Source organism: Mercenaria mercenaria, chromosome 3, assembly GCF_021730395.1.
Source record: "Mercenaria mercenaria strain notata chromosome 3, MADL_Memer_1, whole genome shotgun sequence".
Classification (NCBI taxonomy): Eukaryota; Metazoa; Mollusca; class Bivalvia; order Venerida; family Veneridae; genus Mercenaria; species Mercenaria mercenaria.
In genome coordinates this window covers 30,023,701-30,039,105 of record NC_069363.1, presented here as the reverse complement: position 1 = coordinate 30,039,105, position 15,405 = coordinate 30,023,701, and the positions used below count along the sequence as shown (strand labels likewise).

The window sequence follows — 15,405 nt, the reverse complement described above, 5'->3', positions numbered from 1 at the left end:
ACTAACTGCACAACTGAAGTATTAAGTCAAAAAGAAATATTTTGCAATTCTATTAAAATTTAATCAATAGGTATACTAAGTTTAATTTACTCACTCGTCTTCACCATCAGCATTTGCCACTTGTACAAAATCATCATCTAACTGGTTGTCTGGATTATCAAAGTCAAAGTCTTCATCTAGGGCTTCAACAATATCAGGATCCCAGTTTGGCTGAGGACCTGTCAAACAACAAGTAATCATATTATAACTAAATCTGCTTTAAACTCTTTCATTAAAGGTATACTAGACCCAAATCTTAATACGGTATCTGAAATCATGAACAATTACTACATATAGTTTACGTAAATATAAAATCAACAAGTTATATATGCATTAACAGTTCTATGCATTAGGTTAAAAATAATACATGCAGTATACATGAATGACTGAACACAATCTAGATTTGTACTAAAACTAAAAACTGGAAGTTTCCTTTAGCCTGCTGGCGACATTTGGTTTTGCCTTTGCGACCAGTGCAGACCAAGATCAGCCTGCACATCCGTGCAGTCTGATCATGGTCTGCACTGTTCGCCATTTAGTCAGTAAATTTTCAGTGAACTCCCTTCGAATAATAAATAGTATTGCCCAAATTAAATGATGGACCAGTTCATTTTAGAAATTCAGCAAGCTAAAGGTTAAACAATCAACTGTTACTGCATGACATTTAATTACGAATGTAGCTCCACATACACAATTTAAATTCAAAGTGAGGATTTTCTACATTTAAGTAAATATCAAAATATAAAATATCTTAGTTGAAGATATCAGAATAAAGGAATAATCTACATAAAATTTGTTTTTATTTTTAGTATAAGTTGATGTTAAATATAATCTAAAAACACCATTTATTATACCTGAAATACACTTTCTGGTGAGTTAAACTTTTCTGAACTGTCAGAATAGGCAAACTTACCTCTCACTGGTACAGCTTCATTAAGCAGACCTACAGGTTTCTCATACTCTGATGGTAGTACACTTGATGGTAACTTCAACCCTGAGTCCTGCAAAGAAAGGTTAACAACAAATATATTATCATTTCTTTGCAGTGCTGTTATCTTGCAAAATAAATATATATGAAATTAATAAAACAAAATTTGATGTGTAACAAAATTTTCTGAAGCAACAGTCAGTGGTTCAGACATTTATGTATTATCAACATTTAACATTCAGTCTGCATATATCATCATTATGTTGCTACTTTGATTGAAGTTTAAAGCAGTTTAGGGTAATGCTCCCACCTTTACAGAATTTTGTAAGCATTAAGACTTTCAAACACTAAACAATACAATTTAAATGGAAATAAATTATTGTCTTCAGTCACGACTCTGGCTGGCATCTTCCCTTCTATAACGGGGGACCACAATTGTAAATTGATTTTCTCAAATTAACCACACATTCACGGTATTATTTGGTAACATGGCTGTTCTGACATTTCCGTGCTAAGTTTGGCACAGTTTGATGCAATTCCATTGCATTTTTACTGAAAAAAAAAAATGGCCCTCTATACAGCCTTCTTTCGTTGTCCAGTTCCATTCAGATAACGAAATTTATCACTTATCAAACAAATGTTTACTGAAAAAGAGACATCTAATATTGTTAACAGGCAGAAAACTCTTGTTCCATTCAGTTTTATGAGCAGAAAACGACCTTGATGGTTGTATGTGTGATCTTTTCGTTTAAACAGGTAGAAATCTTGTAAACGTTTACTAGGCAAACGTAACACCAACTCGTTTAAACCTGTAATCATGGGAGCCTTAGTCTAGGGGTCAACAACTCTCTCAACTATTCAACAATCATGTGTTAGTGATCAGTGGTTCAAACATTTTATGTTATCAACAACAAGAGGACCATGATGGTCCTGAATCGCTCACCTCTTCCCACATGACCCAGTTTTGAGTATGACGTCGTTTTTTCTATTATTTGACATAGTGACCTAGTTTTTGAGCTCATGTGACCCAGTTTTGAACCTGACCTACATATTATCAAGATAAAAATTCTGACCAATTTTCATGAAGATCCATTGAAAAATATGGTCTCTAGAGAGGTCACAAGGTTTTTCTATTATTTGACCTATTGACCTAGTTTTCAAAGGTACGTGACCCTGTTTTGAACTTTACCTAGATATCAAGGTGAACATTCTCACTAATTTTCATGAAGATCTCATGAAAAATATGGCCTCTAGAGAGGTCACAAGGTTTTTCTATTTTTATACCTACTGGCCTAGTTTTTGACGTACGTGACCCAGTTTCGAAACTGACCTAGATATCATCAAGGTGAACATTCAGATCAATTTTCATGAAGATCCATTGAAAAATATGGCCTCTAGAGAGGTCAAAAGATTTTTCTAATTTTAGACCTACTGACTAGTTTTGACCGCAGTTGACCCAGTTTCAAACCTGACCTAGATATCATCAAGATGAAAATTCAGACCAACTTTCATACAGATCCCATGAAAAGTATGGCTCTAGAGAGGTCACAAGGTTTTTTTATTATTTGACCTACTGACCTAGTTTTTTATGGCACGGTGACCCAGTTTCAAACTTGACCTAGATATCATCAAGGTGAACATTCTGACCAATTTTCATGAAGATCCATTCAAGGGTATGGCCTCTAGAGAGGTCACAAGGTTTTTCTATTTCAAGACCTACTGACCTAGTTTTTGATCGCAGTTGACCCAGTTTCGAACTTGACCTATATATCATCAAGGTAAACATTCAGACCAACTTTCATACAGATCCCATGAAAAATATGGCCTCTAGAGAGGTCACAACGTTTTTTTTATTTTGACCTACTGACCCACTTTTTGATGGCACGTGACCCACTTTCGAACTTGACTTAGATATCATCAAGATGAACATTCTGACCAACTTTTTATGGAGATCCATTCATAAGTATGGCCTCTAGAGAGGTCACAAGGTTTTTCTATTTTTAGACCTACTGACCTAGTTTTTGACCGCAGTGACCCTGTTTCGAACTTGACCTAGATATCATCAAGATGAACATTCAGACCAACTTTCATACAGATCCCATGAAAAATATGGCCTTAAGAGAGGTCACAAGGTTTTTCTATTATTTGACCTACTGACCTAGTTTTTGACGGCACGTGACCCACTTTCGAACTTGACCTAGATATCATCAAGATGAACATTCAGACAACCTTCATTACAGATCCCATGAAAAATATGGCCTTTAGAGAGGTCACAAGGTTTTTCTATTATTTGACCTACTGACCTAGTTTTTGATGGCACGTGACCACTTTCAAACTTCACCTAGATATCATCAAGGTGAACATTCTGACCAATTTTCATGAAGATCTCATGAAATATATGGCCTCTAGAGAGGTCACAAGGTTTTTCTATTTTTAGACCTACTGACCTAGTTTTTGACCGCACGTGACCCAGTTTCGAACTTGACTAGATATCATCAAGATGAACATTCAGACCAACTTTCATACAGATCCATGAAAAATATGGCCTTTAGAGAGGTCACAAGGTTTTTCTATTATTTGACCTACTGACCTAGTTTTTGAGGGCACGTGACCCACTTTCGAACTTGACCTAGATATCATCAAGATGAACATTCAGACCAACTTTCATACAGATCCCATGAAAAAATATGGCCTCTAGAGAGGTCACAAGGTTTTTCTATTATTTGACCTACTGACCTAGTTTTTGAAGGCACGTGATCCACTTTCGAACTTGACCTAGATATCATCAAGGTGAACATTCTGACCAATTTTCATGAAGATCTCATGAAATATATGGCCTCTAGAGAGGTCACAAGGTTTTTCTATTTTTAGACCTACTGACCTAGTTTTTGACCGCACGTGACCCAATTTCGAACTTGACCTAGATATCATCAAGATGAACATTCAGACCAACTTTCATACAGATCCCATGAAAAATATGGCCTTTAGAGAGGTCACAAGGTTTTTCTATTATTTGACCTACTGACCTAGTTTTTGAGGGCACGTGACCCAGTTTCAAACTTGACCTAGATATCATCAAGGTGAACGTTCTGACCAATTTTCATGAAGATCTTGTGAAATATATGGCCTCTAGAGAGGTCACAAGGTTTTTCTATTTTTAGACCTACTGACCTAGTTTTTGACGGCACGTGACCCAGTTTCAAACTTGACCTAGATATCATCAAGGTGAACATTCTGACCAACTTTCATAAAGATCCCATGAAAAATGTGACCTCTAGAGTGGTCACAAGCAAAAGTTTACGGACTGACGCACGCACGCACGCACGCACGGACGACGGACGACGGACACCACGCGATCACAAAAGCTCACCTTGTCACTTTGTGACAGGTGAGCTAAAAACACTTTTGTCTAATTTCCTCATCATAATGCGACTGACCATGAGTTTATCACAAACAATGGATATATTTATACTTTTATAAGAAAGTTGTGTTTTAAGAACTGCAATACAGAAAATGGACAAAACAGAGACTGACCGACCTATGTAAACAATTAGGAGGGCAAAAAGCAGTGCCAACAATCAGTGGTTCAGACATTTCATGTTATCAACATAAACATTTCTGTCAAACTCTATCATCATATTCATTGTGGCTTTGACAACAGATCAATTAAGATTTTGAAGCAAATTATCAAAGTCAGGTAAAAAGTATTTAAAATTGGTAAGATAAAAATCCCTTCAGCTAGGAAATACAACTGCTGAGGAAAGACACCTTAATCAATAATCTGCAACTTCATATAGCACATATGTATAGCTGAAGTGTTCTTTTTTTGTGTTTTATTCTGCCCAACTATGAGGCCATCATAACTGGAATGAACCTGATATCGCTGAAGCAAAAGTAAGTATATCCGCATGTTTATACAAGTATTGGGATGGCTGTGAGAATACTAATATTTTTCCTTGTCTTATATTCTTAAACTTTGCAATGCTTCACAAAGCAGCAACTTTTCTTTACCCTATTAATTTTCTACACATTTATCTTCAATTCTTCTGTCCCTTTAATTAGCATTTTATGGAGGTGACTTAGTATCAAAGTAACCCTTACCCTGCTAATAAGCTAGTCCATCTTTCAATTTGGACAGTACCATTAACTGTTAAAAGGTGTGCTTACCAAAAAAATACTGACTGAATAGCGAACAGTGCAGATCATGATCAGACTGCATGGATATGCAGGCTGATCATGATCTACACTGGTCGCAAAGGCAGAATTTATTGTATCCAGCACTATAAGGGTTAAACCATTAAAATTTGACAAATCAAGTGCAAACATCAGTGGTTCAGACATTTATGTTATCAGCATTAACATTTCAGTCTAAAGTATCATCAGAGAAGCACTCAAACAAACATTATTTAGTTTTACTACTTTATCTCTGTTTATTTTGGTTACGTAAACAACAGTTATAATATATTTTCAATGAAACCCTACATTTGAAAATATTACACCTAAGGAAAGTACCTTGATATAGGTTTAGATAACTTCAATTTTTCCCAATTAAGACAATATCCCAGAGCATTTTCCCAATTCCACCGGTGTTGGTGGCTTTCACAAAATGATGGGAAAAAGGCCTGTTCTGCAACATCTAGCACAATTTTACTGGTAAAGCCGGGTTCTGTAACATTTTACTATCTTACTCACTCTGACATTTTTCACCTCTTCCCGGTAGACCCTGTCAACCAGCTCTACCTCATAGATCTCGTTGGTATCTTTCAGATGTTGCATATAATCATAATCATCATCAAAGAACACTCCATACTTTCTCTGCTCTTCTGTACGCAAATCATCATCCTGAAAAGGAAATATACATCACCTCTACTTAAACAATATAACTAAAACATTTTCCAAATCACTACATCTATAGAACCTTTTCTAAAATATTTTAGAAGTCTCGCCATAAGGTAGTTCTGCACGTTTGGATTGAAATTTTTTCTACAATGTAGAATTTTATTAAACTCTGATTTTTCAAAACTTCAGAATATACCTAGTAAATTCAGCAAATAAAAAAGATAGGTCCGTGTGCTTGATTTTTTGCTAGACTGGTTTGAAAAATTTGGACCTTCCGCAATATTTCATAATGTATCTATGGGAAAATCATAATTTTCATAACATTTTCGCAAATAGAAATTTTTCTACAATGTAGATTTTGATGAAACTTCTCACAGTTGTAAATAAACACATGGCCTTTAATTTGGTGAAATAAAATGTATAGGTCCGTGTGCTTCTTTTTTTTTTTTTTAGATATTTGACCATGATTAAAGTGAACCAGACATTTCACACTAATTTTAAGACATTATTTTGATTTTCTTTTAAGTGTCAAATGTTTTAATATCGTATTTTGACTTTAGAAATATAGCAACAGTACCATTGTAATAAATTAACTCACGGGTTTCAATTCATTAATAAAATGATTTTCATTTCCGTACGCCGAATCCAGGACTTATTATACGTTTTCCAGATAAATGACGTTACGCCATCACTTCCGGTTTATCAAACGTGCAGAGCTACCTTAATAGACATAATTTCCCTATAAAGCATAGTATGAATGAAGCAATTAAAATAAGTTAAGATTTGGATGTATATGTAACAGAGTTCTGCTGAGGCTGCGTTTTTGCGCCATTGGCGCGAAAAAAAAATGAATGGCGCAGCAAATTTCGCGTCGGTGGGCCTTTGGCGCGCCAGAAAATCTGAAACTCGAACCCGATAACAATCGCTAGTTTGCCAGTCTTGCACGGTAGATAGACATACCTCCAGGGGAGATCACTGTGACGGATTTGAAAAAATAATGTGTCGTGATAACTGCACCATGATTGTATCAAAATGGCGGCCGCACCGAAAGGAAAAGCGATTTTGCACAAATTTTTCAGTCCTCCTGCCTCTAAGAAAATAAACCAGACTTTAGTTACACTGGGGAAAGATACAAATAGAAATGATACATTGAACAAAAGCGACGATTCAACTACATATGTCGCTGAACATTAAACAACAACCCCAGAATCACAGAGTGATCCGACCCCCACCCAGTCAAGTAATTTGAGTAGAGCGAAAAAGTAAGAGTAAAACATCTGACAAACAGAGCTTTCAGAAGAAGTTATTGGTTGAGTATACATGGTTAAGTTATAAGGAAAAGAGAATAAATGGCATGAACTTTGTGTATAATTTTACATTTAAAAAAAAATACACTTCTTAAATGCATAAGAAATGTAAAGTCTTTTTAATGTAAAATTGGTTCTTTTTGAATGGCCCCAAAAGTTTCAGAATGGCCCCATGTTTTCAGGGTAGATGGGCCATGGGCCCATCATGCTGAAATCCTCGGCAGAACTCTGATGTAACCTATTCGAAACTGAAAAATGAAGTGCAAGAATCAGTGGTTCAGACATTTTTATGTTATCAACATTTAACATTTCAGTCTAAATGTATCATCATAGAGCACTGGCACAAAATGTGACAATCAATTTTTGATACAAAGTACTTGGTAAGGCACACAACATCAGATATAGCAGCAGAAATGCTAGAGGATATTGAACAGATCTTACCTTATCTCCCCCTGGAACAAGTACATGCTTCGAAGCATCCTCACTGGCTACCAGGGGATCCTGCTGACTTCTATGTACCAGGTGAAATGTAATGGCATTTTTTTTGTCAATAAATTGCTTTTTCTTTCTAACAGGCTGTAAACATAAAACAAAATATATGTCAGCTCATCACAGTGAACAAGTATGTGACGTTTCAATCCAATCCCATTAGCGGGTACTATTATATCAAATTAATATCTCAGGTGTTTTCTAGCTAGCTGTTAACTGTAATTTAGCCTTGTTTAGGCATTTGACCATGCTGTACAATGTACAATAATTGTGGACATATTCAGACAAAACTAGAGCTATCACTAAAGGTGATGAATGTACCCCCCACATGCACTGTCAAAGTACATTGCAATTTGACACACACAAGATTGCATAATTATGTGGACTGTATGTATATAGACTGTATGTATACAGTATAGTAACAAAAAACAAAGTCCCATAACTATGCAGAATATTTATCTAAAAAAACGTAACATGCACCATGCACAACTAGGGTTGGTACTGATCACTTGTGTGAAGTTTCATTAAATTGTGTGCAAGGGTTCGGAAGATTAGGCACGCAAAAGATCAGGCCTCGACTTTAGCGGGGGACCGTTGGACTGACGCAACCAAAATATCGGCAGGTCCACTAACTATCAAAAGTTGGGTAGACCGACGGTCAACCAATTTTCAGTCACGGTCTGCAAATCGTACGCATATCGGCGAATTCACAAAACGAAAGTTGATTTTGCCTTAAGTACAGCATTCTACAGTTACAAGCATTGGCGAGTTGAAGTCAGGATAGCACAAATGGACTACTCCACTGATCGGGCGAGTGGTTTTTACGTGGTAACTTTACCAAATTGAGAAATTACATCAGGCAAAATAACCTGGATTGACTGGAATTTACCCGCGAATCATAAAAATATCAGAACGTCATGCTGGTAATTTTCCATTCACGAGCACGTGCGCCCTATCGTAATATCTAATTTACATCGCGGTTACTTTTGACACAAAAAACGCGCGTAGTGCATTCATTTTTTAATATAATCGCTTCAAATTTTCAACACCGTCTGAATTCTATAACAATTTTAATATCGACAGGAATGCAGGCAAAATTCTTTAAAACAATCAAATTTTCATATAATGTTTTGTAAAATTTCAAACAGCGCGATCTTGATTATTTACTTCTTTCTTAAAGTTAATAAACGGTACATACTATGGTAATTAAATTAAGACTTTTGACCAGAAAGTACAAAAAACACAATTAAAAAATCTTAAATAATGAAAAAGCGGCAGCAATTTAAATACATGGAGTAAAGCGATTTTTGACAAACAGAGATTTCTGTTAGTGCGGCAAAATAGGTTACGTGACCTCGTGAACGTAAATGGAAATGTGGTTTTAAAATAAAGCAGTATGATGTTGTTGCGGATTTTAATAAATTTTAAATGGTTCTTCGTACATATATTTTTTGACACAACACTTTGTTAGATATTCTTCTCAAACAATAAATTGTAAATTCCTTGAGGGCAAATAGGTCACAGAGGTAGGATATACACTATAATCGTTCACGGTTTGACACATTTACATGTCAGTTTATTCGTGATATTGCACATTCGCTTTTAAAACATTAAAGAAAAAACTTTTTACTGATTTCTTCTCAACAATTTAAGGAATCGAGAAAGTACGATAAGACAGTGATCTGTCACATGGTGCGAAAACATGACGTAATGCCATGACAATCTCGGGCAACTATACCGCTTTGATCTCCACCTTAGATGCCATAATAATCGACACACTTCTTTTAGCTCTTTGTGTGGGTGTTAATTGATGATGAAAACAAGGCCAATTACTTAGTTTATCATCAGAATAATTACCGATAATTGTTAATGTTGTTTTTTTTTTCACTTTCAACATGGGTCGGGTGGATGATGATTATTGCGTCCATATTTTGGGACACTTTCCAAAATAATTACCCGAAGGATAACAGAGTGCTACAGTCTTCCATTTCTAATTATTTTAGAAATAAGTCCTGTTTCTTTGAGTCATATGAAGTTATGACCTCTACAACATCACAATTTATGTAATAGAATTGGAGGTCCACTAAAGTCTGAGCAGGTCTACTAGATTTTTGCAGTTGGTGGACCTGCTGGCAACTGCTGAAAAAAGTTAAGGTCGAGACCTGAAGATTGCATATGCAGACTGTATGTACATAGTATGTTAACAAGAAACAAAGTCCCATAACTCTGCAATTTTTGTTGTTGAAAGAACCTAATATGCCCCATGCACAACTACTGTTGTTACTGATCACTTGTGTGAAGTTTCATTAAATTGTGTCAAGGGGATGAGGAGACAACTTTTCAGCAAATATATTCCTCCAAACAATGACTTCGCAACGTAAATTTCCCCTCCAAAAGGGACCTGGTACCCTTCCCCAAATTTACAAAAAAAAGGGCTGGATTGTGCGCACAAGATTGTGTCTATGTATATAGTAAAGTAACAAAAAACAAAGTCCCATAACTCTGCATTTTTTTTTTTGAAAGAACCTAGGTGGACGGATAGCTCAGTGGTTTGCACAATGGCCTTCCAATCCTGAGGTCGGGGGTTCGATACCCGGCAGCTACTCGGGAATTTCCAGAAACGCTTTTCAGTGTTTCCCACCCAACTAGAGGTGTACTGGTCAGGAACCCAGGCAATCCTTGCGTGTATCAGTGCTATACACTGGGCACGTTAAAGAACCAGGCTGTCTATTCGCAATGAGCTAGGCTAAGTTAGCCGGACATGCCTGTATCTGATTTCTGATCTCTGTCGTGGGGGCTTTATCTAACTTTGTCCCTTTGGTCAGATCGCTCTGTGTCTGTACTTGTAGAGGATGAATTATGCGCCCTGTGTGGCTGCATTTGAACTATATATGTAAAGCGCCTTTGAACGTGAAATTGATCATGAAAAGGGCCCTATATAAATCTGGTATAATAATAATAATAACAAGCAAATTCGGTGAATTGGAATCCCCCGCCGAAAGGGTCAGAGTTGAGGAACGGCAAAAAAATATATCCAGCAAAAAGTTAAGAATGTTACGAAGAAGCAAATAATTTCATTAGTCAAAATCAAATTAAAAGAAAATGAATGGTTTGTTTGGGTGGGGCTGGGGTGAGGATACAACAGTTTACATGTTGATTATAAATATTGATAGAAAATGAAAAATAAAAAAAATAAATAAATAAATAAAAAAAAATAAAAATGGGGGGTGGGGGGGGGGGGGGAACCAAGGTAAGGTGGTGACCAGGTGTAGGTACACAACATCACATGTTCATAATAAATGTTCATGGAAAAGAATGAAAGAAGTTTAATGAAATTCTTCCAATTGGTTGGTTTGTTATGTACAGATCTGTGGATTTTAAAACAATTAAAGGGCAATAACTATATGGAAAATTGACCAATCGAAAAAAAAAAAACTTGAAGGGCATCGTCGCAGTATCTTGGTTCATGTCTGTTTCAAGTTTGATGAAATTCTACCTGCTAGTTACTGAGAAATGGCTGCAGACTGACATTTTTCATTAAATCAAGGGCAATAACTCTGACGGAAATTGACCTATCAAAAAAAAGACTTGACGGGCATCAGCACAGTATCTTGGTTCATGTCTATTTCAAATTTGATGAAATTCTACCAGTAAGTTACTGAGAAATGGCTGCAGACGGACATTTTTTATTAAATCAAGGGCAATAACTTTGAGGGAAATTGACCAATCAAAAAAAAACTTGACAGGCATCATCGCAGTATGTTGGTTCATGTTTATTTCAAGTTTCATGAAATTCTACCAAGTAGTTACTGAGAAATGGCTGCGGACTGACAACGCCATTTCAATACCCCCCTCCCGATTTCATCGGCGGGGGATAATAATAATAACCTAACATGCCCCATGCACAACTACTGTTGTTACTTATCACTTGTGTGAAGTTTCATTAAATTGTGTCAAGGGGATGAGAGATGGTGCGCACAAGATTGCGCCTACGGACAGACAACTGAAACCAGTATACCCCACTTTACAACTTTGTTGTCAGGGGGGGGGGGGGGGGGGGGTACAATTATGGAACAGACTGGCAACTGCCAAAACAACAAAATTAGTTTTTTGCTATAGAATGTTGAGAGGGAGTGAAGAACTTGAGTGGTAACTGAAGAACGGTTTTCATGTTCATACACCCCACATGGCAAGTTTTGCAGATCCAAACCGGAAGTAGGTGTTTATTGCGCGGACGAGAGCAAATATGCACCAATTTTAGGGTAGCAGACCACAACTGACTGGCATTTCACTAGGAACTACATAACCCCCAATTTTCTTTTCATTTTTTCGTTTCATTTGTGATAGAACTTTCATGAAAAATAGGTATAGGAAAAAGAGATGTTCTCTAAAGATAAGTAAAGACGACCTGAAGTTGTCGTTTTTTATATTAAACAAAGAAGGATTTGAATTACTGACCTTTAACCAAAAGGATTGCACTACGTGTTAACGATAAATCCCCATTCTAGGTGGTGCCTTTATTATTCATTACAAAAATTATGACAGCGAAGAACAAAAAAACCTGATGTAAAGTCAATTTTTGGAGAAAACTGCACGATATAAAAGAAATTTTCTGAGGGGAAGGGGCCTATTAACGGCCCCCATTATTAAGGAAAAAATCTCTGCAGTGTTACATTTTTTCCAAAAATATCGTCAAGTTTTCCCCCAAAACAGAGGTGGTTTCCCCCCTCAAATTAAAAGATTTTATTTCCAAAATGTAACAGTTTACATTCGGGCATGAGATCTGCGATATCTAACTTGAAACTGGCAGAAATGACATCAAAAACGTCCTTTTTGAGAACAAAACTGCATCAAGGTTACCTAGTCCAACTAATTTGACGCAATCCTTGGAAATATTGTGATATTTTATCCATATGGGCAATATCCCCACTCGCGTCAAACACTCAAAAGACCAAAATAGTTGAAGCAACTTCCGATGAAATTTTCATCGCTGCCGACGCTTTACATGCTATAGGTTTAAATGCCGATTATTTCACGAATTGGCCATAAATTAAATTAAACTTACATGTATCGAAAAGGGATTAAATTCCTCATTAATCTATGTAAAAAATTGTTAAATAATATCCAAAATTACGAATTTTCTGGTGCTTTAAACCTTTGTATGTACTGTACACGATCAATGTTTACCATGTGTTTACACGCCATACAAAAACCAATAACTTTACATGACTGTGTATTGTGATTTAACTTCCATTATTTTGGTCCTTCAAAGTTTTGACGTTGAGATTGCCTGTCACAAATATAAAACAATCTGAACGTCGAATTATTTTGACTACAAGATTACCGTCTCAAAAATATGTGACAAACAAAACACTGGCGATTTTCAACCGAATATGGACATTGGGCATTATGGCACTTATTTTCCAAATTCAGCGGACATAGGCACCTTTATTTTTTCCCCAAAAAAAGTCACTGCTTAGTTTTATTGCTTATTATATTGAAAAAAGATCTATCTAAACCATTTCCATAATGTCTACATATGCATAATGATAATTGCTAAACGGCTAATTTCGTGGGAGCATTTTTAGAGGGTGATGTTTCTCAGAACAGATTATTTTTCTTATATGTAACAGTCAGGGTTCGAATTTAAGCTTGCATACTCGCGAAATGCGAGTGCAAATTTCAAACTGTGAGGTGAGATTTCAGACACCAGCATTTTTTTGTAAGTGAAATTTTTGGACGAATAATGTGCATTTCTAACGGTCGTCTCGATCTTACACTGTTCTTTCTTTAACAATTCGCCGTCATTACAGCGCATTGTCATTTGCAGAACGAATTTCGGAGCACTCTTTCATCTTTCGTCGTAAACGGAAGTTTACACTCGATACATGTCCCGTGTGCATTTCTTTTCAACTGCTGACAACTGTGCCAATTTTGATGGCGTTTACTGCATCCGGTGGGTTTTTTGGTAATCTTTAATAAGTTACTATTTATATAGCGCAAATACGATTGGCTGGACTCGTCACGTGGATGTTTGTGTTCATGTTCTAATAAAGTGACAAGTCACGGAAAATGCAAGTTGTTTTTTCATTTAGCAAGTTAAAAAAAATACCACTTGCAAAAAAAAATGCAAGTAGAAAATCTGGCTAAATTTGAACCCCGAGATGTCGCAGCTCGCTCCTTGTCATGCCTTTTACATCTCTGAAGTATATGCTCCGCAGTCTGATCTTCTTCGCCACATGGACAAGTTGGCGATGATGTCAGTCTGTATTTCTTGTACATGTGAGCATTGAGCTTGTGCCCTGAGCGGAGCCTGACCATCATCATTTGTTCAGGCCGATCAAAGAGCTATAAAAATAAATAGATTGGCAACTTGAAAGGCATATAGAGCAAATCTCGCCAACCTCCTGTGACAAAAAAACGAGATCTCGTTTACCGAAAGTGGTGCTTTCTCCACGCGCCATTTTGTATGCGAAAGCAATTATTCATCGGTAAAATAATATCACCGTATGACCACGCTTCTTTCGATGGCAAAAAAAAAAACGTGTACTTCGTGTCTTAAGACCATTTCACATTAAACTAATTTTGTTTTAGAAGCTAACATGTATTTTAAATGTAGTTTCAAAGGTACAAATTGTAACTCCATACTCGCCGATGTTTGTTTTTAGTAAGATAACACCGAATCACGCTCTGACACGAGCTCACGCGAGATTACAGCCAGTTGCCATTCTGTGTATTTATACTTCTTTGGGCCGATCAAGGAGATGAAAAGCATCTTCCTCCATCCTTGGTCTCATTAGTGCCTTGATGATGGTGACTTTCTCCTTGTAACTCACAGGTTCTGTTGGTTGTTCTGACTGAGCTCCTAGATTAGCCAGTTTGTCTGCCTCTTCATTGCCTGCAAGTCCACAATGGGATGGAATCCACTGAAGTGCAGGTTATACTCAGGCTCTGCATTCACCTGGCTAGCTGCGGAGCTTTATTGTTGATCAGAGCTTCCATGACAGAAAGTGCATAGATCTGTGAGAAAGACGACTGAGGAGCTTTCTTCTGCCGAGTCTTCAACCATTGAGACGGCCTTCATGAGTGCTTCAGTTTCTGCCTTGTAATTGCTGCAGTGTTTTCCTGTGGCTACATGTAGTGTTCTCTCTTGCCAGATGGGTATTGAATGAAAACTCCTGCTCCTCCATCTTTGACGGTGCATGTGGCTGATCCGTCTGTGTAGACAGGAGTCCATGATTCCGGAGGATAGTCTTCATTGATCATAGCAAGTGTGAGGATCTTCCGAATGCCTCCATAGTCTTGCTTCCCGCGTCAAGATAAAGTTATGAATTGGTAGAATGTAACCTAGAAATGCAATGTACGAACAGTTTTGAGAACGAAATATCTACACATAGATATTCAATACTCGTGTACATAAGAATGGAATCAAATCTTTATACTATTCATTCTTCACACAGCTATAACACTAAATTGTGACGTTGGCTAAATCGTCTCAAAAACTGACAACATACCATTTTTGAGTTTTCAATATTACATGTGTCTATAACACCATTTCTCGCAACACGAGGAGCAACTCATCCACCATTATTTACGTCACAAGGCCATGGACCAATCAACAAAACCGAGACAAAACGATAATTGTCCAATCAAACTATGGGAACTTGCAAAGTGTTGCAAAGTGCTGCCACCTACAATTTGTAATTGTAACGAAATGTTTCCAATTTCTCTAATAAAATATGCATCCGTTTTCCGAGCTGTGCGCTGTCAAGTTCACAAATATTAATGTTATCAATTGAATAA

General features: G+C 36.8%; 1 protein-coding gene across 1 annotated transcript in view; it reads right to left on the bottom strand.

Annotated features, from left to right (window-relative positions):
* LOC123525185 (protein LTV1 homolog) overlaps window positions 1-15,275 on the bottom strand; it is a 30,326-nt gene extending 15,051 nt beyond the window's left edge. The window contains exons 1-5 of the mRNA XM_045304027.2: window positions 15,117-15,275; window positions 7,555-7,689; window positions 5,660-5,809; window positions 953-1,040; window positions 95-218 (exon numbers count right to left, since the gene is read on the bottom strand). Coding sequence (XP_045159962.1) covers window positions 95-218; window positions 953-1,040; window positions 5,660-5,809; window positions 7,555-7,689; window positions 15,117-15,119 — 500 coding nt within the window. The 5' untranslated portion in view covers window positions 15,120-15,275. The remainder of the gene's footprint in view (window positions 1-94; window positions 219-952; window positions 1,041-5,659; window positions 5,810-7,554; window positions 7,690-15,116) is intronic.
* Between the last annotated feature and the right edge of the window lie 130 nt (window positions 15,276-15,405).